This window comes from Chrysemys picta, chromosome 1, assembly GCF_011386835.1.
Source record: "Chrysemys picta bellii isolate R12L10 chromosome 1, ASM1138683v2, whole genome shotgun sequence".
Classification (NCBI taxonomy): domain Eukaryota; kingdom Metazoa; phylum Chordata; order Testudines; family Emydidae; genus Chrysemys; species Chrysemys picta.
In genome coordinates this window covers 56,490,029-56,515,697 of record NC_088791.1, presented here as the reverse complement: position 1 = coordinate 56,515,697, position 25,669 = coordinate 56,490,029, and the positions used below count along the sequence as shown (strand labels likewise).

Genomic DNA, 25,669 nt, shown 5'->3' with positions numbered 1-25,669 from the left:
GAGACTACATCATCTGTTTTTACCACAAATACAGAACAGCAATATTTAATAAACACTTCCCCCTTTTATGCATTATTATTATTGATAATTCTACCATTTCCATCTACTAGTGGACAATATCATTGTCAGGATGCTTTTGGTTCCTAATATATTTAAAGAACTGCTTATTGTCCTTAACTCTGCTGGCCACAGAGTTCTCCTTGTGTCCCTTTGCTCCCTTATCAGTTTTCCACAATTCCTAATTCCTGATTTATGTTTCATTACTATTAACTTCCTCTTTCTTTCATTGGTAATATATGTATATATATTGAATTTTTTGTAGCTGCCTGCACTTCCCCTCTAAACCACATCAATTTTTTACCCAGTACAACCTACTATCTCAATTGTGAGACTAGTATCAGAGGGGTAGCCATGTTAGTCTGAATCTGTAAAAAGCCACAGAGGGTCCTGTGGCACCTTTAAGACTAACAGAAGTATTGGGAGCATAAGCTTTCGTGGGTAAGAACCTCACTTCTTCAGATGCACTTTCACTTCTTGCATCTGAAGAAGTGAGGTTCTTACCCACGAAAGCTTATGCTCCCAATACTTCTGTTAGTCTTAAAGGTGCCACAGGACCCTCAATTGTGAGACTGTGACTTTTTGGGCATCTAGTAAAGTGTTCTTAAATTATTTCCAATTATCATTCAAATTTTTCTTATTAAATTTTTTCTCACGACTGCTTTGGCTCATCATTGTTTTCAGCTTTGTGAAATTGGCCTTATTATTATTATGCTGGCACATTATAAATGTGATCAAGTAATGATCACTTGTACCTATGTTACCATTAATTTTTAGTTCTGTGATCTTTATCTGTTGGGACAAGGTTGAATAGAGAATCCCCTGCATTGGCTGCAGCGCTTTTTTAGTTAGGAAAATTGTCACCTATGATGATTAGAAATTTCAGGGATGTTTTTGTACTGGCAGCATGAGACCTCCAGAATATGTAACTCAAATTGAAGTCCCCTGTGATCACACAGTTATTTTCCCTACCCATTATAGGTAGGTGCATAAGGAGGCAGTGAACCTGTTCCCTAGTGTGATTTGGTAGTCTGTTTCTTATTCTTAATGTGTGTTTATGTGTTTATTTGTCAGAAAGAGGCAACAAGAATGGATGGTGTGTTTACAAAGTTTTTATCAGTATGAATTTGTGGTGGTCATGTTATTTATAAGTGAACTAAGAATTAGAGCAAGTACTGGGATTTTTTAAATGCATATTTGTTGAAAACATACCATTTATTTATAAGATGAGATCTCTGTTATATCTGAAGTATATAGTTTATTTGTTTTGATGTAAAGTGGAAGAACGAGATTTGGACAGAGTAGAATTGTTGCTGAAAACATTTCAGTTGTGTTATGACATTTTGCAGTTAAATGTTTCATTAATTTTAGAGAGACAAGGTATCTGAGGTAATATCTTTTATTGGACCAACTTCTGTTGGTGAAAGAGACTAGATTTCTAGCTTACACATAGCTCTTTGTCAGAATGTTAAACATGCACAGAGAACACGCTCAGATGGTTACCTATACATACATTATACATATATTCTATCCATGGATGAAAAATACTAGGAGAAAAGAGGCTTTTAGAAAACTATGCTTATCTTACAATATTAAAATTGATCATGTAATGCCAGAATGCACATTTCAGTCTTGCCAATGAAGGCCTAGGAGTTACCCAATTTTAACCATATTACTAAATAGAACTATAGCCCTGTAGAATGCAAGACTGTAGAACAATTCAGAATACCAACTGTTCCCAGGTATACTGGCAGGTCCAAAACATTTTTAAAATATTTCTGGTATTATTACCCTGTAGTAATGAGGTCCCCCAACACAGTAAATTTTAATGATGTAGATAGTACCTATGGCACCTGAATAGAAGTATGTTACTAATGGTATCACATCTTACTGATGTTTTCAAAACTGTTTGTCATAAATAAAAAAATACCAATGATCATAATGAATAACTAAATGCAAACAAAATATCAAATCTGTACTGTTTATTATACCTTTTAATTGTGATAGATGTTTATTCCCAAATTTTTACTTTTAGCATTATCTGATACTCATGGGAATTTTATCCTGAACGGAAATTTTGTTGTAAGCATGTCTAAAAAAGAAATTGGTATACAAGGAGCCATTTTTGAGTACAATGGTTCAAACAACACTGTAGAGCGAATTAACAGCACCCATCGGCTAGAAGAAGAGCTAATTTTGCAGGTGAATTTTCAATGTTTTAATAAGTTTGTAAAGTTAATAAGTGTTTATAGTTTTATAGTCATGGGTCAATTCATTGAAATAAAGTATTATTTTTATATCTTTAAAGGTATTATGTGTAGGGAATTTATACAATCCTGATGTGCGTTATTCATTCAGTATTCCTATAGAAGAGAGAAGTGATCTGTTTCTCTGGGATCCATATGGTCCCTGGCAAGAGTGCAGCAAAATGTGTCAAGGTATTGTGAATTCTTTTTGAAATCAGAATTCTGTTTTATGATGTTATTTCATATTATTACATGTAAATTCAGAAGTATTTAACATCATGTCACATCATGCATCTCAACCTGTGTATGCCCAAACGTGGCACGCAATTTGGGATAAAGTCCTGAAAATGAGGTACACCAATAAATGCAGGAAACTTCAAATGGTGAGGGATTCATTTTCTTGGTGTAAATAGAGTTCTGTATCTTCTATTCTGGATTCTCTATTTCTAATGTAAATAATTTTCAACTGTAAAAGTGTGAAATTAGCATGAAATTATAGGTAATTTAAATTTAGAGATTAAAATGAGTGATCTTGAAATTAAGGTACACTTAAGATATGTGTCATCCAGAAAAGTGTGACAACGTGGATTGGGTTCATCAAAGGATTAATTAGTTCTATTTAGTTTAAAATTTTATATATAGAGAAAAGTATTATTATTTTATTTTATTTTTATTTATTTGTACATTTTCACAATAATTCTAGCAGTAATAATTGAATTTCTATATTTACGGAAGCAGTTTGACTCAAAAAATGGTTACATTATATAATCTCATAAAAGACTAGCCACTTGCCTACAAGAATCTGATTGATACGGCTAGTGCTCTTGCTTGACATGAACTAAGCCAGAGTGCCAACAAAAGGAGCCATCTGTATGTTTTCTAAACCTTAGCTGAATCTCCTAAAGAGTTAGAGAAAGCTCAGTAAAATTTTTCAGTTAAAGAAACCTATCATAGTGGATTAAGCTTCATATCCAAGCTTGTTATGAATAACCAGGAAGCTCAGACAATAGACATTGCAGAGGATAACAAAAAGCTATGTCTCATCTGCATATGGATGGCATTTGAGTCCTTGATGTCTCACTGCTGTGTGTAATGTTGCATCGAACTAAAGAGAGAATTGATCCCTTTGGGTATGTCTACACTACAAAGAAAAACCCGTGTCAATGAGTCTCAGAGGCCAGGTCAGGCTGCGGCTCAGGCTGTGGAGCTAAAAATAGAAGTGTAGATGTTCTTGCTTAGGCTGGATCCCAGGCTCTGTGACTGTGGGTATGTCTACACTACGAAATTACGTCGATTTTATAGAAGTCGATTTTTAGAAATTGATTTTATACAGTTGATTGTGTATGTCCCACTAAGCGCATTAAGTCAGCGGAGTGCGTCCTCACTACCGTGGCTAGCATCCACTCACGGAGTGGTGCACTATGGGAAGCTATCCCACAGTTCCTGCAATCTCCGCTGCCCATTGGAATTATGGGTTAAGCTCCCAATGCCTGATGGGGCAAAAACATTGTCGTAGGTGGTTTGGGGTACATGTCGTCATTCTCCCCTCCCTTCCTCTGTGAAAGCAACTGTAGACAATCATTTTGCACCTTTTTGCTTGGGTTACCCATGCAGACACTATAGCATGGCAAGCATGGAGCCCGCTCAGCTCACCGCTGCTGTTGTGAGCATTGTAAACACCTCACGCATTATCCTGGAGTATGTGCAGAACCTGGCTAGGAGACACCAGCACAAGGACGATTGTGAAGAGGACATGGAGACAGACATTCCTGAAAGCATGGGATGTGGCAGTTGGGACATCCTGGCAGCAGTGGGGTAGGTTGATACAGTGGAACGCTGATTCTGGGCCCGGCAAACAAGTACAGACTGGTGGGACCGCATAGTGTTGCAGGTATGGGATGATTCCCAGTGCCTGCGAAACTTTCGCATGTGTAAGGCCACGTTCCCAGAACTCTGTGAGTTGCTTTCCCCCACCCTGAAGCACAGGAATACCAAGATGAGAGCTGCCCTGACAGCTGAGAAGTGAGTGGCGATAGCACTGTGGAAGCTTGCAACACCTGACTGCTACCGGTCAGTCGGGAATCAATTTGGAGTGGGCAAATCTACTGTGAGGACTGCTGTGATTCAAGTAGCCAATGCAATCACTGACATTCTGTTATCAAAGGTAGTGACTCTGGGAAATGTGCAGGTCATAGTGGATGGCATTGCTGCAATGGGTTTCCCTAACTGCGGTGAGGCGATAGATGTAACGCATATCCCTATCTTGGCACCGGACTACCTTGCCAACTAGTACATAAACCGCAAGGGGTACTTCTCAATGGTGCTGCAAGCACTGGTGGATCACAAGGGACGTTTCACTGACATCAAAGTGGGATGGCCGGGAAAGGTGCATGACGCTCGCATCTTTAGGAACTCCGGGCTGTTTGAGCAGCAGCAAGAAGGGATTTACTTCCCAGACCAGAAAATTACTGTTGGGGATGTTGAAATGCCAATAGTTATCCTTGGAGACCCAGCCTATCCCTTGCTCCTGTGGCTTATGAAGCCATACACAGGCAGCCTGGACAGCAGTAAGGAGCAGTTCAACTATAGGCTGAGCAAGTGCAGAATGGTGGTAGAATGTGCCTTTGGATGTTTAAAAGCTCGCTGGCGCTGTTTGCTGATTAGGTTAGACCTCAGCACAACCAATATTTCCATTGTTATTACTGCTTGCTGTGTGCTCCATAATATCTGAGAGAGTAAGGGGGAGACATTTATGGCAGGGTGGGAGGTTGAGGCAAATCACCTGGCTGCCAATTTTGAACATCCAGACACCAGGGCGATTAGAAGAGCACAGGTAGGTGCCTTGCGCATCAGAGAGGCTTTGAAAACCAGTTTCATGACTAGCCAGGTTACAGTGTGATAGTTGTGTGTGTTTCTCCTTGATGCAAACCCGCCCCATTTGTTGATTTTTAATTCCCTGTAAGCCAACCACCCTCCCCGCTTTGATCACAGCTGGCAAAGGAAATAAAGTCACTATTGTTTTGAAACCATGCATTCTTTCTTTATTAATTAAAAAAAAGTGAGATAACTGATAAGGTATCCCAGGTGGGGTAGGGTGGGGTGCGGGAGGAGGGAAGGACAAGGCCACATTGCTTATCGTAGCCACACTACAAATCAAAATTGTTTGAATGACAGCCTTCTGTTGCTTGGGCCATCCTGTGGAGTGAAGTGGCTGGGTCCCCGGAGCCTCCCCCCGCCGCGTTCTTGGGCATTTGGGTGAGGAGGATATGGAACTTGGGGAGGAGGGCAGGCAGTTGTACAGTGGATGCAGCGGCGGTCTGTGCTCTTGTTGGCTTTCCTGCAGCTCCACCAGATGCCTGAGCATGTCCGTTTGCTCCCCCATTAGCCTCAGCATTGCATCCTGCCTCTTCTCATCGCGGTCACTTAATGCTTTCCTGGACTCTGCCACTGAATGCCTCCATGCATTCAGCTGTGCCCTATCAGTGCAGGAGGACTGCATGAGCTCGGAAAACATGTCATCACGAGTGCGGTTTTTTTTGCCTTCTGATCTGCGATAACCTCAGGGACGGAGATGATAGGGGGAGCATAGAAACATTTGCACCTGTGGGGGGATAAAAAGGGAGAGTAAAATTTAAGATGATACATTTGTGAGAACAAAAGGGAGACTCTTTCACAGTGAATCAAGCAATTCACAGCAGACAGCACATCTGCTTTAGGTACAAGGTCGCATTTGCCTTTTATATTGAGCGCCTGCCAGTATGGTGACACATCACACACGGCTGGGCAACAGAATTCGGTTTCCAGGCAGCCATGGTAAGCCAAAGGGTACACGGGTTTGGCTTCTAACACCTTGATAACATGTGGGAATGTTTTCAAACTGCAGTGCCCCCCTTTCCCATAGCAAGCAATGCCGGGCTGTGGTTTTTGGTGGATGTGCAGCACACACCTCCCCCCAGCCGTCCGCGTGGCTATTTGAGATGATCCCTTCACCTCTCCCCGCCGCGTGGCTATTCTCAAGGATGATCCCTTTTAGCCAAGTGCAAACAGTCCAGCATAAACAGGGTCCTTTTACTGTTACCTTACAAAAATTCCCCTATTTCAACCAGGTGACCATGAATGATATCACTCCCTGAGGTCAACACAGAAAGATATAGACTGAATGTTGTTTGAATGCGACCAAAACCCAGGACCATTCGCTGCCATGCTTTGTGCTGCAATGATTCCAGACTACTTGCTACTGGCTTGGCGTGGTAAAGTGTCCTACCGTGGAGGATGAAATAAGGCAGCCCTCCCCAGAAACCTTCTGCAAAGGCATTCAGAGTACCTCTAGGAGAGCTTCATGGAGATGTCCCTGGAGGATTCCCGCTCCATTGCCAGACACGTTAACAGACTTTTCCAGTAGCTGTACTGGCCACAAATGCATCCCAAGTCTTCAGGGCAAATCAAACATTAAACACTATTGCTTTTAAACCCTGAACTGTAGTTACAAATGTGCACTCACCAGAGGGGCCTTTCAGGGTTGTGGATCCCGCCTTGGGAGGGTATTGGCTCCAGGGTGATGAAAAGGTCCTGGCTGCCAGGGAGAACGGATTCACTGCTTGCCTGCTGAGCATTCTTCTCCTCCTCCTCCTCCTCCTCATCCACAAAATCCTCCTCCATGTTGTGTGAGACTCCCCCCCCCTTGCAGGTGTCCATGGACAGTGGTGGGATAGTGGTAGGTTCCCCCCCAGAAAGCTATGCAGCTGATCATTGAAGCAGCATGTATGAGGCTCTGACCCAGAGCGACCGTTTGCCTCATTTGTCTTTTGGTAGGCTTGCCTGAGCTCCTTGACTTTCACGCGTCACTGCTGTGTGCCCCTGTTGTACCCTCTGTCCATCATGCCCTGTGCAATTTTGGCATATATATTAGCATTTCTTCTTTGTGATCGGAGTTCTGCCTGCACAGATTCTTCTCCCCATACAGCAATCAGATCCAGTGTCTCCCGTTCGCTCCATGCTGGAGCTCGTTTGTGATTCTGTGCGGACTGCATGGTCACCTGTGCTGCTGAGCTCGCCACGCTGACCAAACAGGAAATGAAATTCAAAAGTTCCTGGGGCTTTTCCTGTGTACCTGGCTAGTACATTGGAGTTGGAGTTGAAAAGTGCTGTCCAGAGCGGTCACATTGGAGCACTCTGAGATAGCTTCTGGAGGCCATTAACGTTGATTTGCGTCCACACTATCCCAAAATCGACCCAGCAAGGTTGATTTTAGCGCTACTCCCCTCGCCGGGGAAGAGTACAGAAATTGATTTTAAGAGCCCTTTAGGTCGACGGAACGGGATTGCTTGTGTAGATGCATTCATTGTAAAATCGACCTAACACGGCTAAATCCGACTTAACCCTGTAGTGTAGACCAGGGCTGCGTGTCAGAACCCAGGCTCTTCACCTAAGCAGGAATGTCTACATTGCTATTTTTAACCCCACAGTTAAGCACGAGTCTGAGTCAATTGACCGGGCTGTGAGACTCATCACTGTGGGTTTTAATTTGTGGTGTAGATGTATATCATGGCTAAGGCTATGAGTTAGTCATACGTATTTTTAGTAAAAGTCATGGATAGGTCATGGGCAATAAACAAAAATTCATGGCCCATGACCTGTCCATGACTTGTAATATAAATACCTCTGACTGAATCTTAGCTGGGGGGGCCACTGCTCGGGTCCCTCCCCCCTGCCCCCGGGGCCAGCGGCACCAGCTGTCGGGCGTGCCCCCACGCCTCATAGCTGCTCCCGCCGTGATTTCCTCCACCTCCATGACAGATACAGAGCCCTAATCATGGCACTCTACAGGTGGAGAGGCAGTTTCTCATTGCTTCCCTTTGGGTGATTCCCTCCAGGAGTTCCATTCTCCTAGACTCCTGCTTCCTCTTTTAGGTGGGACAGCAGGTTCACATGATTGATCGTACTGAATGCTGTAGAGATTCAGGAGTATGAGATTGGATGTCTGCCTTCCATCTGTTGACATCAAGAGATAATCCATCAGTGCCATTAATGCTGTTTCTGTTTCATGTCCTGGCCTGTATCCAGATTATGCTAGGTCTAGAGTGGAAATTTTGATATGGCATGGTAGTTAGTCAGTTCAGATATACCGCCAGGTGGATTTCTTCATTATCGGTAGAACTGTTGCATGTCTGAAAGAGGAAGGGACATTGGTCTTTTCAGTCAGGAGGGATATCGCTTGTGACTCTCTTTCACCAACCAGGAAGGGCCTGGATTAGACTCACAGGTTTTTGATTGAGTCTCCTTCAGAATGCTCTGTAGTTGTGGAGTGAATGGGCTGAATTTAAGGAGCAAAAGTGCTGTTTACTGTCTGGTAAAGGGATATTAGCTACATGAAGCCTAAAAGACTTCCTGAATGTGTGTGATCTTTTCGTGAAGTGTTTGGTGCTAAGTTCTGCTTTGGACTGTAGGTTAGGGTTACCATACGTCCGGATTTTCCCGGACATGTCCGGCTTTTTGGGCCTCAAATCCCCGTCCGGGGGGAAATCCCAAAAAGCCGAACATGTCCGGGAAAATAGGGAGGGGTCGGAGCCGCTGGGTGCTGGGCCGGGGGCTGGCCCGGGCCCGGCGGTGCGGGGCCAGGGGTGCTCGGCCGGGGGCTGGCCCCGGGCCCGGCGGTGCGGGGCCGGGGGTGCTGGGCCGGGGGCCGGGCCCGGCGGTGCGGGGCCGGGGGTGCTGGGCCGGGGCCCGGGGCCGGGGCTGCTGGGCCGGGGGCCGGCGGTGCTGGCCCGGGGGTGCTCGGCCGGGGGCTGGCCGGGGACCGGCACCCCAGGGCCCGAGCCGAGCCAGGCTGGAGACGCTGGGGCCGGGGCCGGCCGCCGGAGGGAGCCGCTCGGTTTGGGGGGCCAGACTGGGCCGCGCCTCGTCCCCGCACCCCCCCCCAGCTTACCTGCTGCCTGCTTCAGGCTTCCCGCGTATCAAATGTTTGCGGGAAGCAGGGGAGGGGGCGGAGTTGGGGCGGGGACTTTGGGGAAGGGGTGGAGTTGAGGTGGGGGCGTGGGCGGGGCTGGGGGTGCGGCCGGGGCCCCGTGGAGTGTCCTCTTTTTGGACACTCAAAATATGGTAACCCTACTGTAGGTCAGAGTCTCAAACTCAATTTATATTAGGGCCAGTGCCAGTCCTCAAATCCTCCAGCGGGCCAATAATGCATCAGATAGTTGTGTTCGGTATTTTGACTTGTTTATATTCATTGTGGAAAAAAGTGATGCTGCCTCCATGGCTGACTCTGCCCAGCAACTAATGATGCTATCTCCATGGCTGACTCTGTCCGGTGACTAATGATGGTATCTATGTCCCTCTCCCACAGCCAATGGGAGCTGCGGGGGAGGGGCAGTGCCTGCAGCAGACATTGGGCAGCGTGTCTGCATGCGTGTCTCTTCCATGGGCTGCAGTGGGGAGGCTCTCGGGCCGCAGATGGCCCGTGGGCTGGGACTTTGAGACCACGGCTGTAGGTGGTCAGAATTGATGGTGCTGTTTACCACCTTGAATACCTCATCTGGGTGAGATTTGACAGCTTCTGCAGAGATAGAAAGAAAAGTTCTCTTGGCCTTTTGGCAATTTTGGGGGCCAGAGTGTTGATAGCTGTCATCATGCTATAATTATCAGACCTCTCCAGATTGTCAACTCTTTGCCTGTAGGTGGAGTACTGTGTTTTTTAACATGCTTTGGAATTTGATAGGGTTGATCAGCCAGGATTGTGGGTATTTCTAGTTGCCTGGAAGTGAGCATTGCTCTGGCCACTCCGTTAATCAGGTGATGCTGACACAGTAGCTGGATTGTGTTGTCCTCTACATCAACATAAGAACTGATAGGGAATTTTTTTGACTAAGCATTTTTGTCATAAAATGCAGATTTTTCAAAACCTAAGCTTCTTATGGAACTGTGGCTGTTTCAATGAAACTGTCTTTGGGAAGGCTTCTCAGGTCCAGGCTGGAATTTTTGGTCAAAAGGAGAGAGTGAGCAATCCCAGATAGGTACCTGGGAACCAGCTTCAGGTCCCTGTTGTGCCTGATTTAGAGCAGGGTCTTGAAGCTGGATCTCCCATATCTCAGGTGAGTTCCCTAACCTCTGGAGTATTGGCTATTCTGGGCTAAGGGGATCTCTCTCACTCTCTCTGTTTCTCTCTGAGGTTGTTCCCTTTTTATTGTGAAAAAATTCAGGTTCTGATGAGAAACAAAAATAAATTCTGAAACTTCAAATTTTCTCACAAAATGGAATTCTTGTTTGTTGGTCAACATCTTTTGAACACCAGCTTCAGGGTGTGACCAGATGTGTCGGCTGGACCAGCGATGACTTGTGAGACTCCTAGGGAGTAGGGTGACTAGACAGCAAGCGTGAAAAATCGGGACGGGGGTGGGAGCCAATATAAGAAAAAGACCCAAAAATTGGGACTGTCCCTATAAAATTGAAACGTCTGGTCACCCTACTGGGGAGGCAAGTAGAGAGAGATGAGTTTTTTGTCTCATGTATGTTGGCTTTCCTATTCTGTGTAATTATTTTGAGAAACACAACTGAATATTTTATTACAGAAAATATGTAGCTAATTTTTAAATAAACAAAAATGGCAATAAATGATCAAAAACACTTTTTTCTTAGCTATTTAAACTTTTCCAAATGTTTTGTTCAAGGTCTTCGTAAAAGAAAAGTTACATGCATACGTAAGAGTGATCACTTGGTAGTGTCTGACCAAAGATGTGAAAATATGCCGCCTCTACCAGCAGTCTCTGAAAAGTGCAATACAGAGTGTGAATTAAGGTAAAAAGATGTTTTTATGAAAAGTCTCTTTTAAGACTTAACTATTTTGTAGCTGTAGATCTAAACAAAGTATTATACATAGGTGAGCTTCCAGCTTTTTAATAAAAGAAAATGAGTTGATTGCATGGAGTCACACTCTGAATTTATACTTGTGAAACTAAGAGAAGAATTATTGTATTTATTTTGGTTCTTAGTTGAGGGGGGTGAATTTCACCTCCCCAGCATCTTTACTGAATTTCAGCAAGAATTATACTCTCACTAGGAACTCCTTTGGGGCCCAGTCTTCTATTGCTGGTGCACCAGGAATGCCCAGGTTGCAGTATTCAAAGGATGCAGGATTAGAATCACTCATTGAGATTTTCAAAATCACCCAAGGGATTTAGACACAAGTTCTGTTAAGTCTTTCAGGGTAATGCAGCATTTTGGAGCAAGCAGTAGTGAGCCTCTCAGTCTGGGTCAATAGACCTGGGCTAGCAGGGCTCATACTAGTGCTCTAAAAATAACTGTATAGAGAGCACTTTGACGTTGTGGCTTTGGCTGGATTCGAGCTCAGATGGCCTCCTTCCCACTAGGCTTCAGTGCCTGAGCTCCAGCCCGAGCCGCAACGTGTAAAGCGCTGTCTGTGCAGCTATTTTGAGAGCACTAGTACAAGCCCTGATATCCGGAGTCTGTCAAACTGGGCTGGGAGACTGATTCCCGCTCGCTCCAAAATGCTGTGTAGACAAACTCTCCATTTATATGTGCTTAAATCCCCATGACAGTTTTGAAAATTTCAATCCTTATGTTCACTTTCAATTTATTTAATCTATTGCCTAAAATCAATTTTATACTGCATTTCTCACTATAGTATCTAAGTGTTTAATGCATTTACATTGTATTTTTTAAAATATATTTAGTTTTATATAACAGTTTATACTTGTAGGTGGCATAATATTGGCAAAAGTGAGTGCACATCACGGTGTGGCCCAGGGTATCGGTCTTTAGACATCCACTGCATGAAGTACTCTGTTTCAAAAGGACTGAGTGTTCCAGTGGATGATAAATACTGCGCTGATCAGCAGAAACCACCAATCAGAGAACCCTGTCATGGTGACTGTCTGTTAACAAGCTGGCACTACACAGAATGGTCAGAGGTACAAATTCAAACCCTTGTGATTGTATAATTGCAGTTCTTCTGATTAGTGCTCATACTAGATTTTGTTTTTTTTCTGGTAGTAATTTGCTCTGATTTTCTCTATTTAAATAACTGAAAGAAAAATTCCTTTGGAAAATCTGAGTTGTTATAGGGGAGTTGGTCGCAAACCCTATATTTAGGTTTCCTAACACTTTCTATTATAAAAGATTATTGAAACTTTTTTTATACAAGCTCTAACACCTCTATTGTTTGATGCTGGCCTTTGAAATTCAGCAGAGAGAAGAGCGTTTTCTTTGTCCCAGCTACATTTCCATTCCGGTTTAGTTGAGTTATAAATGGTTTTAAAATTGCCATTTTGCTTCTCTTGCTTTCATTCTTTAGGAAAATTTTGGCAGGATGCCAAATCACTGAACACGACCACATCCTCAAAGCACCAGCACAAACTACGTTGGGAACAACTGGGAGCTGCCAGAGCAGCTGTAGTGCTAGAGTCTTCCTAATCCATACCCCCATGAACATATTACATAGCCCCAGCATCAGATCCTCCTCTATGCAGGCATTACAAAGGGCAAGAGCTCCTCCAGCTCCCAGTGCAGGTGGGAGTGGGGGTGGGGAAAGAGTTGGGCTGATCTTCATCTGTAACCCCTCTGGACCCAGCACATGGCTTCAGAAACCCATCCTCCCCATCCCCGAGGGCAGGTGCTGCTCCCTTCCTCTGGAGAGAGAGCCGAGAGAGAGCCAGACCAAGCCAGCCTCCCCTGAGAACTCCCTAGATCTATCCTGGGCTAGGCTCCTCCAATAACTCCTTTAGTATGAATGATACCTTAACATTATGAATAAATGAACTCTCATTTATATTCACATTTTTGTTGCTGGAGAAATGCTAATGGATCATTGGACTGGTATAGCCTTGAATTGGGCATTGGTTAGAAAACAAGAAGGAAAAAAGACCTACCACATTACATCAGTGACTTATTTCATCCTCTGGGATAACAGCCTTCTCCTTCTGCCAGCTAATGTAATTAGTTTTGTAGCTCAAGTGCTAACAGTTTGTGATATAGCAATGCTGAACGTTCAGTATGCAAACCCTGCTGATGATGTAGAGTGGCAGGGGTGTTGTTATACTCATATATAAGAGCATTTTTTTTAACTTTTCACTTTTTAAAAATACTTAGGAAATTACACACAAAATTATGTTTAAAGAAAATTATTTAGATGGCAAAGTCATGCACTTGAAAGTTAGGAAATGCCAGAATTAAGGTTGTCCAATCAACTAAATTCTACCTCCTTGTGTATATGCATTATGTTACAGTCTTTAATTGCATGATCATATACTATTTTTTCCACAGAATCCCTGCATCGTTCAATACACAGGATGGATGCAATCCTAAATCTGGCATTTCCTAACTTGGAAGTGCTTTATTTTGTAATTTAAATTGCTTTCTATTACTATAAAGTTTTAAATGTATTTTATAGAAAATAAGGTATAAAATTGCAGCCTTAATGTTAGTTTATGAACTATATCATAGAGCTAAACAGCAAAGTAACGAATTTATCTCTGAGATATTTATTTAACATCTATAGAGTTACACCAGGGATGAATTTGGCCAAATAGATCTATTTTTAATGTAGCTTGAATTGGTCTTTGTTACAGTACATTTCTTGTGCTCTGTTTTACTTTTTTCTATATTACAGTGTTCCAGGAGCTGTGAGAGAGGCATAAGAACGAGAGAAGCTTTTTGTATGAACAACTTTGGTCGTCGGCTAGCTGATAGAGAATGCCATGAGCTTCCAAGGATTGTAACACAGAACTGTAATGAGTTTTTATGTCCAAACTGGGCTACTAGTGATTGGAGTGAGGTAACACTAATCACGCAAAACTTCAGGCTCCTTTGATATTATTATACTACTTTTAAAATTACTTTAAATGTAAGCAGTACTTTTTAAATGTTCACAGTTTTGGTATTACTAGTTATTTTCATTGTAAATTAAATATAGCATATTCTAATGCTAGAATTTTGCAAAGCTCTCCAGATAGCTTGCTTGATGTCTTGTAATTCAGTTTTTCACGGAAATGTTATTGGAAGACTGTGAGGGTTCTTACAGGGATTTTATCTAATATCTTACCACTAATTTTTCTGAAGTAATACAAACTAAGAAGTCAAGCAAAGCACATTATTGTTTATATTTTCATGTAGATTATACTGGCTTTCTCTGAATTGTGAGTGGGCTAAGCATGTTTACTCTGGAAGTTATGACATATGTTTTTTCATAATTTATGATAAGTATACGTTTTATAATACTTTAATATTAATGAATAAATGAACTCTAATTTGTATTCACATTTTTATAGCTGGGGAAATGTTTATAGATCATTGGACTGGTATATCCTTGAACTGGGAACTGGTTAGAAAACAAGAAAATAAAGAATTGGTTGTATTAAACTATAAAAATGTTTTTGTGATTAGCTGTATATTAACTGAAGTCCAACAAATGATTGGAAAAGGTGAATCTATAAATTTATATTTCATACTTTTTATCAGCTGACAAATGTAATGTTATCACTCTGTAGTGTCCTGTGACATGTGGGAAGGGAATGAGGCATCGGCAAGTATGGTGTCACCTGAATGATGAAAAACTGAGAGAGAACTTCTGTAATCCAAACTCTAGACCAGAATCAGTAAGATCATGTGAACTTCATGAATGTGCATCTTGGCAAGTAGGACCATGGGGATCAGTGAGTACATAAGCATTTTTGCTTTTTTCATCTATTCCAAACTTTTGAATGATCATGCAACAGCAAAGTTTTAAAATATTTTCTGTTGGAATATAATTGCTAAGGTTGTAAGATTCTGTCACACCTCAGCATGTTTTACGTGTGTTGAGTAAAAAGTGTTGCTAACCCAAAATGAATGAAAGTAGATTCAATTCCCAGAGCAGTCATATTGGTGGTAAATGTCCAGCCAGTCATTTCTAGACAAATATGCACTTTTAGGGGCATCCTTGATTTAAAATATAAGACTATATATGTTAAGCTAATGATACTGTTAAGAATCTCCAGCTGCTTAATCTAACATATAATCTTTAGGAAAAATGCTCATCTTATTTATTTTAATTAAAATAAGTGTATTTACAATTCAGCAGTGTGTGCTTTGTTTCTAAAGGCATATATCTGGTATATATCCGATATACTGCAAAATTCCAAAATAGGATGTATTCGTTTGAAAGAGGGATATTTCTGGTAAAGTAGTTGAAAAATAGTTCAGAAGAAGGGTCCTTAATTTGATGGAGTCCCATCTGAATAATCAAGCCAGCATTGTTTTCAGGTTATTCAGAAGAAGTCTCTAATATTCAGTGAGAACTTGTATCTAGGGAGCTGAACATCATATGATAATATTTCTTTTACCTGTGAGATGCAGAGACCTTGCAGAGAAGAGGCCTATAAGCACATTCTTAATCTATACTTTTCACTTCTGTAAAACTTTTAATCTATCTAATCTCTCTCCATCGAAGGCAGAATTCCTCAAATTTAGTGTAGTGCTGGGAGTCTGTGGAACAATTGCTAATGATCTGTCACCAGTACTGGCTTCTCTTCATTTCCAGCTGCTAAATTGCATTAAAATGAGCTAAAAATCCATTAAATACTTTCATAATATTTCTTTTCCATGTAAGTAATTGCTATACTTGGCATTTCTGATACAACACCAACAAGAAATTTACCAAATAAGAAATCCGTGTAATAACAACAAAACAAAACTCTCCATCCTCATTACTCCAAATTCCATGCATTGGCAGCTACTCATAAACTGCAATTTTTACTGCCAACTTCTAATTTAACAACAATATGTGCTGTGGCACCTTACAGACTAACAGACATATTGGAGCATGAGCTTTTGTGGGTGAATTTCACCCACGAAAGCTCATGCTCCAATACGTCTGTTAGTCTATAAGGTGCCACAGGACTCTTTGCTGCTTTTACAGATCCAGACTAACATGGCTACCCCTCTGATACTTAACAATATGTACATATTTCTTAGAATACAGGATTTTTTCTGATAACGTAAGAAATGAAGAAGGGTCATGTATAATGAAGAAGGGTCATTAACATTAACTTTGAGCAAAAGAACAGCTTTCATAGCATCTACACCAGTGGTGGGCATCCTGCAGCCCGCGGGCCGCACGTGTAATCTGCGCCGCTTCCCGCAGCTCCCATTGGCTGGAAACGGCGAACCACAGCCACTGGGAACTGTGGAAGGTGATGCCTGAGGACGGTCAATATAAACAAACTGTCTCACGGCCCGCCAGCAGATTACCCTGACGGGCTGCGTGCAGCCTGCAGGCCGCAGGTTGCACACCACTGATCTACACTGATTTGACTTTTCACTTCATTCCCTACAATGTTTATCACACTGGAAGCTTGTTTCACTGGACTGTTTGATCCTAGTAACAGAAAGTTAATCTGCCTGGTGTACAATGCATCTTAAACAAAAATTTTGAAGCTATAAAAACCCAAATGTTTTGATATGATCCCTGGGTAATTTCTTGGGACACTATATGAAAAACCACAGCGTATGGTCACTCTGCCTAAGGCCAGCATAGCCAGCCCTGGAAGATTCCTGTGGGGTATGCTTGGGGTAGCATATCTCCATTGTGGCTTTTAAATGACCAGGAGACATCCCTGTGTCTTGCAGTCTCTGCGTGCTGTAGTGGCCTCTGGAGCTGTTGGCTGCCTGTGTAAATTGGAGCATCCTGAGGGCTGGTCTGATTTATGTCTGGAGTAATCTGAAGCCTGGATGTTATCAGGATTAGAGAAGCAGAAAGGGTGTTTTTGCATATTCTTCTAACACAGCTGTTTTTCTTTTTTGTCCTAGAGAGAGAGGTTGGGGTTGGATGGTTGAGGTTTGATATCCAGTGGGATATGAAAGGGGCACTTCCTGTGACTTGAGCAATGTTTGGAGGGGACATGATTGTGGATAAAGATGGTTATAAGGGAAATAAATGTACTGTATTTGCATTAACCATAGTTGTTAAACATTTTTGAAGGCTAATAAGCAGAGTAAAGTGAGCAGGCCAATTGCTGTACAATGAGGGTCTGATTTTCAGAGTTTTAGACATGCAGTTCCCTGAAAGTAGATTAAATAATGCTAATTGTGCATAAAATGGCAAGTTATGTATAACTTTTCATTCGTAGATATGTTTAATACAATTATTGGTATGGTAATTAAGCATGTAAATTAGCTCCTGCGCAGTAGTTATTCAGAATTATTATTCAATATTAAAGTTAAATTATCATTAGAATATTTTTAGAGAGAGAATACATTTAAATTTAAAAAAGGACTGTGCAAAAAAAATATTTCTAGATTATTATGTTCCTGTTCTTGTTACATGGTTGTTGTTTAAAAGTAGAAATTGTATCAACATTTTAAAATGATGACCAAGTTTTAAACTATTGGAAGCAACTAAAATTTTTGTCTTTGACAGTGTGCTGTGACATGTGGACGTGGATACCAAATGCGTGCAGTCAAATGTGTGACTGGCACTTATGGAGTTATTTTAGAGGATGACAGAGAGTGCAATGCTGCTACCCGCCCTAGAGACAGTCAAGTAAGTCAAACAAATGCACTTTAAGCAAACAATTATTTGTTTTTTTTATTCAAATAAACCCAATTATATAAATGTAGCCTCATTGCCATGGGGGTGGGGGGCTTCAGAGAAGTATCTCCCAGTAGCCTAGAGGCTGGGACTATTATACTGAAACTAAGTGTCCATATTGTGTACTTCAAATCTGGATAGTGGAGGCTGAGCAAGAGAAGAGGCGTTATAGGGCAGGAGCATGACTGACATTCCTGGACAGCCAACCACTCCCTGACTAGCCTGCACATGCCTGGGACTGGCCAGAGTTTTGCAGACAGTCAAAAGAACCTTTGATTAATACTAAAACGCTCCAGTGCCTGGAGCAATATGCATAGGCTGACCACATGCAGGCTGGGGGCCGACTCTGTTGTGGGATTCTGATCATGTTTAGTTAATAGAGGGGGGATATGACTACTTGAGGGAGGAATCTCTGAGGTTAATATATTTTAGTTGTATAAGCCGGTATAACTTGGTTCCCTGCCCTTTCCTTTTATTCTGGATTCCTATCCTTCCCTTTCTTTTAATTTAATCCTATCCTTTCCCCTAATAAAGTGTTTGTTTGTTTGTTATGCTCAATTGATCTTTGATTCCTTTTAATAATATAATGCAAATGTTCTGGAGTCCATAGGGGTTGTGTATTCATATGTACATCCAGCTACTGGGTGGAGGAACCACATATTAAGTACCCGGTACAGCTCCAGAACACCAGCAAGCACCTAGGGCTGAGTCCAATTATCAGCCCAAGGAACACAAAGAACACAGGGCCCATTGGTTGTAACGTTGGCGAAAGAGTTATTTAAGAGGAAGCAGCGAGTGAATTTGACTGCTGTTGGGGATCAGGCTGCTCCAGAAGAGGAGTACTTAAACAAGCCTTGCAAATATATAAGCATGTAATAATTGATTGAAATGTGAAAATAAAGCTGTTGCTTCAAGTGATTGTCCCCACAGATTCAACTGTTGGTGCAGATGCACTACATACACAGGAGATCAGATTCTTCTGAATAGCAGTGTCTGCGGAGGCCATGCCTGTGCCCTGTAGCTGAGGGCATAAAGTACAGGGCAGCCACAACTCATACTCGGTTTCTTCTTATCGCCCATGGTTGTGAGATAGATCGTGTCTGCCTTCCTTCGTCTGAGCAAGTTAGCTGATACAGTTCTATAGGTTGGAGTAGTTACTGCTAGTTACTTCATTATTAATTCATTGTTAATTCATTATTAGCCTTACATAAGTTGTTTTTGCCCATGGGCTCAAAATAAACAAAACAAAAATCTGCAGACTAAGGACTGCGTAGAGATACGTTTTCCCCCTCCCCTCTGTACAAGAGTCATTGGAGCAGGAGGACTAGATCCTGGGTCTCCCACCTCCCAGGAGAATGCTCTACCCACCAGCTATGGAGTTATTCTCCTTCTCTCTTTCAGGCCCAATGACTATTTAATAATTTATCCAAATTGCAACAGCTTCAGCAGGAGAATTGAAGGAAACCTGCACCAGAATATCCCATAGGCTTGTAGTTAGGGCACTTACCTGAGAGGTAGCAACTCCTTATTCAAATCTTTTCTCATCAGGCAGAGTGTGGACTTGAGCTGGTGGTCTCCCACATCCTGTGTGATTACCCTCACAGCTAGGCTAAAAATTATAATGAAGCTCCTTCTCCTGGCTGTTTTGTATGGAGTTAGGTGAGCATGCCTACCAGATCAAGCCCGATGGATGAGTTAGCGCCTATCTTTCCCTAGTTCGTGGATCACACTGTGGCTTAGGCACCCAGATGCCAATAAGGCAGAGAAATAGGCACCTAGGGAACTTGTACTGCAAAAACTTAGACAGCAGCTGAATGGGGGTTTTGAGAATACTAATGGTGCCTAAATCTGGTACTTAGGCCCCTAAGTCCCTTTATGAATCTATCCTCAAAAGTGGAATCTGTGTGGACAACATATATTGAAAAACCATAATAAGTATGGGGTAAAAACTGTTCTTTTAAACACCATTGAATAAGGCTATGGAAAAGTAGAGAACACTATTACTGAAAAATAGTGTTACCATAATATAATGGTGATTTGCTTTGCTTTTTGCAGTTCTGAAAAATGTGTTTTAAAGTTTACATTATCCTTTTTTGCACAGGACTGTGAAATGCCTCCTTGTCCAGAAACCACAAAATTATGGACAACATCGCTTCCTGTCATAGGGAAGGTGACTCAGTGGAGATATGGATCATGGACCCCAGTATGTAATATATTACAGTGGACGTAATTATATAGTTTAGAAAGTTCCCATTCTGTCCCATTTTTCAGTGCTTAGAACTTAAATTTGATCTTTTGGTCTGAAAAGATGAACTTTTGGGGGTTGTTTGTGCAAAAGTGATTCACCAGTTTTTAAGCATCGGGAGAGTGAAAATATAATTTTTTCCCATTATAAAAGGATTATTGATGCCTCTGGTTTAAACAGCTGTACTGTTGAATAGTGGTGGGGTTAAAGTTGTAATTTTGCATGTAAATAAACTTCATTGAAAAGAAGTGTCTTTGAGTACTCTGTTAAAAATTGGCTTTGATTTATCTGAGATATGAACATTTGAAAAGATGCACTGATCCTGTATATTTTGTGTAAGTTCATAAGGTGTATAACTGAGACATGCATGCATGTCTAATTTATGTGTGTAGTGCAAAGTGTACTGAAATTGAGACCGGATTGAGATAATGCCTACTCAAAATGCCTTTGACACAATTTATGGACAGTTTTTGAGATATGAACACATCAGGGAGGACTTGATAGATTTATGCTGGTGTCAAAAACGGAGTAATGATGTTATAAATCAGGCCCTAAATATACTTTATCGTTATGTCAATAAAATTAGTCTCAATAAAATAATTGAAAAGTATAGGAAGATGCTACCTATAGGCATCTAAACTGTAGAAAATAATAATAATAATTATGTGATAATGCAATCATATATTTTGAAGACTACATCTTAACGCGTACACTCATGTGAAACAGGTAAAGTTGCACATCCAAACCCCATAGCCATTCTGTGAGCCGTGCATGTCAGGCCAATCCAGCAGTACTCCACCCCTCATTCCCCGAAAGCAGAGCTCCATTAGAGCCACACTGTCAGGGCTTCCCCACTAGCAGTTGCTCACAAGACTTCACCTTAAAGGGAGCTATTCACCATGGAGAGAGGCCAAGAAAGGTGATACAGGCTGAGACAAATACACATCTTGGGTTACTTGAAGAGTTACTCTGGATTTATATCAGTATAATTGAGGTTGGAATCTGGCTCTTTGTGTTTAATTTATGGATTAAAACCTATATTAAATCATGTTAGTACTAAATATGCTTACGTTTGCAAGTTAATTTTGGATTTTTTGATCTAATAAAATATGATCAACATATATTGTTCTGCTTCATAGTGCTCTGTATCTTGTGGAAAAGGGAACCGTGCTCGCTATGTGAGTTGTAGGGATGCTCATGGTGGAGTTGCTGATGAATCATTCTGTACACACTTACCCAGACCAGCTGAGATTTCAAACTGTTTTAGTTCATGTGGAGAGTGGCAAGCTGGAAATTGGTCACCCGTAAGTATTGATTTTATTGTTGTTGTTGCATATTTATATTAGTTAGTGCCCAAAGGCTCTGATTAGAATTGGGTCTTCATTGTGCTAAGTGCTGTGTAGAGGTGTATGAAGAGACTGTCTGTGCCCTGAAAAAATTAATTATACTTTTATTAATTTCAAAAGTAAATATGAATATCTTTAGTTATTGTTTTTTGATGTTATGTTGTATCACAAGTGTTGGGTTAATTTTTGGTCAGTGCACAGTTACATGTGATAATGGAATAACAAAAAGACAAGTTGTCTGTGTCAACTACCATCAACAAATTGATGAGAATTACTGTGATCCCGAAAGCCGTCCTTCCAACGAGCAAGAGTGTAACATGCCTCCATGCCTGCCAGTTTATCGTCATATTCCTAAAATACATGATCATCCAAGCCATGTTCCAGAACTAGATTACCCTCCAATACACAGGGGCCATCACCCACAAGATAATGTAAATCAATGGAGCCATCCTTCTGTAGGAGGAAACCAGTGGAGAACAGGACCATGGGGAGCAGTAAGCAAACTAATGTATTTACTATGTTCATCATTCTGCATGCATTAGAGTTTTCTTTTTTAACATTTCTGAAAATGATGTTGTAGTACACTACCTATTTGGTAAGCTTAAATATACATTTTTATTTTAAAAGCAATATTTTAATATGTTTAATCAAAAACAATTTATTTTGATTTTTAAAATGTAGAATGTTTAGAACCTTTACAACATTGTTTTTTGGGGTTTTTTTAATTTATAGTTCAGTGCCAATTTCCAAATTTCTTATTTTCAAATTCATTTAAGCAATATATTTCACATTGCAGTGCTTACACAACTAACAAAGATGTATATTTGCCTTTTGTTTTACTAGTGCTCTAGTACTTGTGCAGGTGGATTCCAACGTCGTGTTGTAGTGTGTCAAGATGTGGATGGAATAAGTGCTAGTCATTGTGATGAGGCAACAAAGCCCCCAGAGTCAAGGCACTGTGATTCTGGACCCTGTCCACGATGGAACTATGGGAACTGGGGAGAAGTAAGATTATTTCACAATTTTTAAAAAAAAATTGTGAACCTTTTGAGCATTTTTTTAAAAAAGGTAAAATAATTATTTACGTATGTATGCAAGAGAAAATCTTTTTTACTAGTCTAAAAAGGATCAAACATTTTCAAACTCAAACAGTTTTTATCTACCACTCTCTTCACAATGAATAAGCCATTTATTTGTTCAATGATTAATCCAGCCTTTGTGATATAGATTGCCTATAAAAGGGGGTGTTGTTTCTGGTCACCATATCTTTAAGCAGTAGACCAGTGCGGACTTGCTAGTGGTTATAGCTTTGTCATGCTGCCTGACACATGGCAATTATTCATTAGTCTAATTAGGAGTTGTAAAATTTCCTTAATTCAATGCTCCACTTTAGTAGTGTCTTGAACCAGGAGAGATTTAAGATTATTTTCTTTTCTAAAAAGATGATTTGGGTGGGATAAGGGTTTACTCCAAAAATCATTGTCTAACACAGTGGTTCTCAAACTTCTGCATTGGTGACCCCTTTCACACAGCAAGCCTCTGAGTGCGACCCCCCCCTTATAAATTAAATACACATTTTTTTATATTTAACTCTATTATAAATGCTGGAGGAGAAGCAGGGTTTGGGGGTGGAGGCTGACGGCTCGCGACCCCCCACATAATAACCTCGCAACTCCCGGAGGGGTCACTACCCCCAGTTTGAAAACTCCTGGTCTAACAGCCACCATAAGAAAATACAAGAAAGTGAAATAAAAGATTAATAGATTGTAAAGCCAGAAGGGACCTTGTGATCATCTAGTCTGGCCAACTGTATATTGTGGGCCATAGGACTTCCTTAAATTATCTCCTATTTGAACTAGAGCATATCTTTTAGAAAAAACATCCTATCTTCATTTAAAAATGTCCAGTGATGGAGAATCCATCACGACCCTTCGTAAATTGTTCCAATGGTTAATTATCCTCGCTGTTAAAAATGTGCACCTTGTTTTTAGTCTTAATTTGTCTAGTTTCAATTTCCAGACATTAGATCTGGTTATACCTTTTTCTGATTAAACTAAAGAGCCCTCTATTATCAAATTTCTGTTCCTCAAGTAGCTACTTATAGACTGTAATCAAGTCAACCCTTAATCTTCTCTTTGTTAAGATAAACAGATTGAGCTCTTTGATTCACTATAAAGTATGTTTTCCAATCTTTTAATCATTCATGTGGCTCTTCTCTAAACCCTCTCCAATTTGTCAAAATCTTTCTTGGATTGTGGACACCAGAACTGGACATAGTATTCCACTAGCAGCTGCACTAGTGCCAAATACAGAGTTAATATAACCTCCCTACTTCTACTTGATATTCTCTGTTTATACATCCAAGGATTGGGTTAGCCCTTTTGACCACAGGTCATTTTCAGAGTCATTGCTTCCCAGGAGAGAATCCCCCATTTTGTAAGAATGACCTACATTCTTTGTGCTTAGATGTAGGATTTTACATTTGGCCATATTAAAATGCATATCATTTGCTTGCACACAGCTTATCAAGTGATCCAGCCGGTATTTTTCCCGGACATGTTCGGCTTTTTGGCAATTCCCCCCGGATTGCCGAAAAGCCGGACATGTCCGGGAAAAACCGGACATATGGTAACCCTAAACTAGCTTTTCCATTTGTTTTAGCAGTACATGTAACATTTGACAGAACTTCTGGCTAAAGTTTGTTTCTCTCTTTTTGTTTCTGTTCTACAAAACAATAACTTTAAATTTGAAAAAATAAATATGTAGTATGTATATCAGGAGACACCTATGTCTACAAAACAAATGGCCTTTAAGAATCAGAATATGAACATCAGGATGGGTAGTGTACTTTGTTGCCCCGTGTTCCTGGGGGATCTCTTGTTCAAGCAGGAAACTTAGTTTCATGCCCAATTTCCATTTGCCCTTATCACAGAAAAAGGGGTACATGCTACACTGACTCTGGGTGCTAACCCTGAAGACTTACTAGTTTCTCTTAATTTTTTTCTCTCACACTAGTGTTCACTTCTGCCTGAAGGAGCAGACTGTTTTCTATCTTCTTGTCTTTTGTAGACAAATGTTAATTAAATATAAAAATGTAGTTTTGTAAGCTCTTTAGGGCACAAACTGCCTTTTCGTTATGTATGGGTGGAGTACCTAGTAAATGGAACGAAGATTTTTGCCTGAGGCATCTAGGCAGTAGCACAATAAAAATCTTAAATAGTAATAACAGTTTACTGATTATGCAAATATCTGTTTGGCATATGAAGACTGTTGATGAGACCCCTGAACTATATCTTTTTTATTTTTTTTAGTGTACTCATACATGTGGAGATGGAATAAAGACAAGATTAGTGATTTGTCAGCTTCCTAATGGCCAAATGTTGAATGATCAAAGCTGTGAAATTCTAGACAAGCCACCTAATATGGCACAATGTAATGTGCATTCTTGCCCTGGAGATGTTTCATGGCAACGGGGACCATGGAAATCGGTACGATAGTATTCACTATTTCCTCCTTCTTTTTCTCTCTTTCCCTTTCTCTCTCTCTCTCTGTCTCATAAATTATATATAGTATTTTTGTTTGATCACAGGGAGATAAAACTGTGTGTGAAATGTACCCATTGTAGCTTTATTAAGCATCTGCTACTGCTCCCATTTAATTAAATGGAAAACTTCCATTGACTTGTCTGGCAGCAGGATGTAAACAATCATAAGAAACATTTTAAATGTGGTTGCTGTTCATCCTGGATTATAGTGCTGGTTAACAGTTTATTCTGTTCTACAGGAGGAGGAATCAATTTGCGATTTTAAATTTAAAATAAATACTGTAATTTGTACTATAGTATTATCTAAATATTTATATCTATATTTGCATGTAGATATCTAATGCATAACATTCTAATCAAAGATACATTTAATACTTAGATGTATCTCACACACATGTATATTTTGTTTTCCCTGTAATCAGTCAGTACTGTACTCTGCATTTTATGTATAATTGTGTATAAAGGTTTACATTTGTGAATATAACAATGACTAATTAAAGGTGTCTGTATAATTGTATAAGTAATTATCATAGAGCTCCTATCTATATGTCACTGTCTATTATTATGTAAAAACAAATACAGTGATCACCATTAAAATCTGTACAGTTCCCACTTGCAGATAATATACATTACTGAAATAATCACAGTAGACCC

The 25,669-nt window shown here is 40.7% G+C and overlaps 1 protein-coding gene across 5 annotated transcripts in view; it reads left to right on the top strand.

Annotated features, from left to right (window-relative positions):
- ADAMTS20 (ADAM metallopeptidase with thrombospondin type 1 motif 20) overlaps positions 1-25,669 on the top strand; it is a 185,196-nt gene that overhangs the window by 99,983 nt on the left and 59,544 nt on the right. For 3 of the 5 annotated variants that reach the window (XR_010590518.1, XM_065557456.1, XM_065557472.1), the window contains 12 exons: positions 2,093-2,259; positions 2,366-2,495; positions 10,967-11,093; positions 12,016-12,226; positions 13,924-14,088; positions 14,801-14,965; positions 17,710-17,832; positions 19,982-20,083; positions 21,265-21,429; positions 21,666-21,965; positions 22,315-22,476; positions 24,783-24,959. Coding sequence is in view for 4 of the 5 variants with exons in the window: in XM_065557456.1 (XP_065413528.1) it covers positions 2,093-2,259; positions 2,366-2,495; positions 10,967-11,093; positions 12,016-12,226; positions 13,924-14,088; positions 14,801-14,965; positions 17,710-17,832; positions 19,982-20,083; positions 21,265-21,429; positions 21,666-21,965; positions 22,315-22,476; positions 24,783-24,959 (1,994 nt within the window). In the remaining variant the exon portion in view is untranslated. The remainder of the gene's footprint in view (positions 1-2,092; positions 2,260-2,365; positions 2,496-10,966; positions 11,094-12,015; positions 12,227-13,923; positions 14,089-14,800; positions 14,966-17,709; positions 17,833-19,981; positions 20,084-21,264; positions 21,430-21,665; positions 21,966-22,314; positions 22,477-24,782; positions 24,960-25,669) is intronic. The other 2 variants (XM_065557469.1, XM_065557482.1) reach the window with 2 other exon arrangements.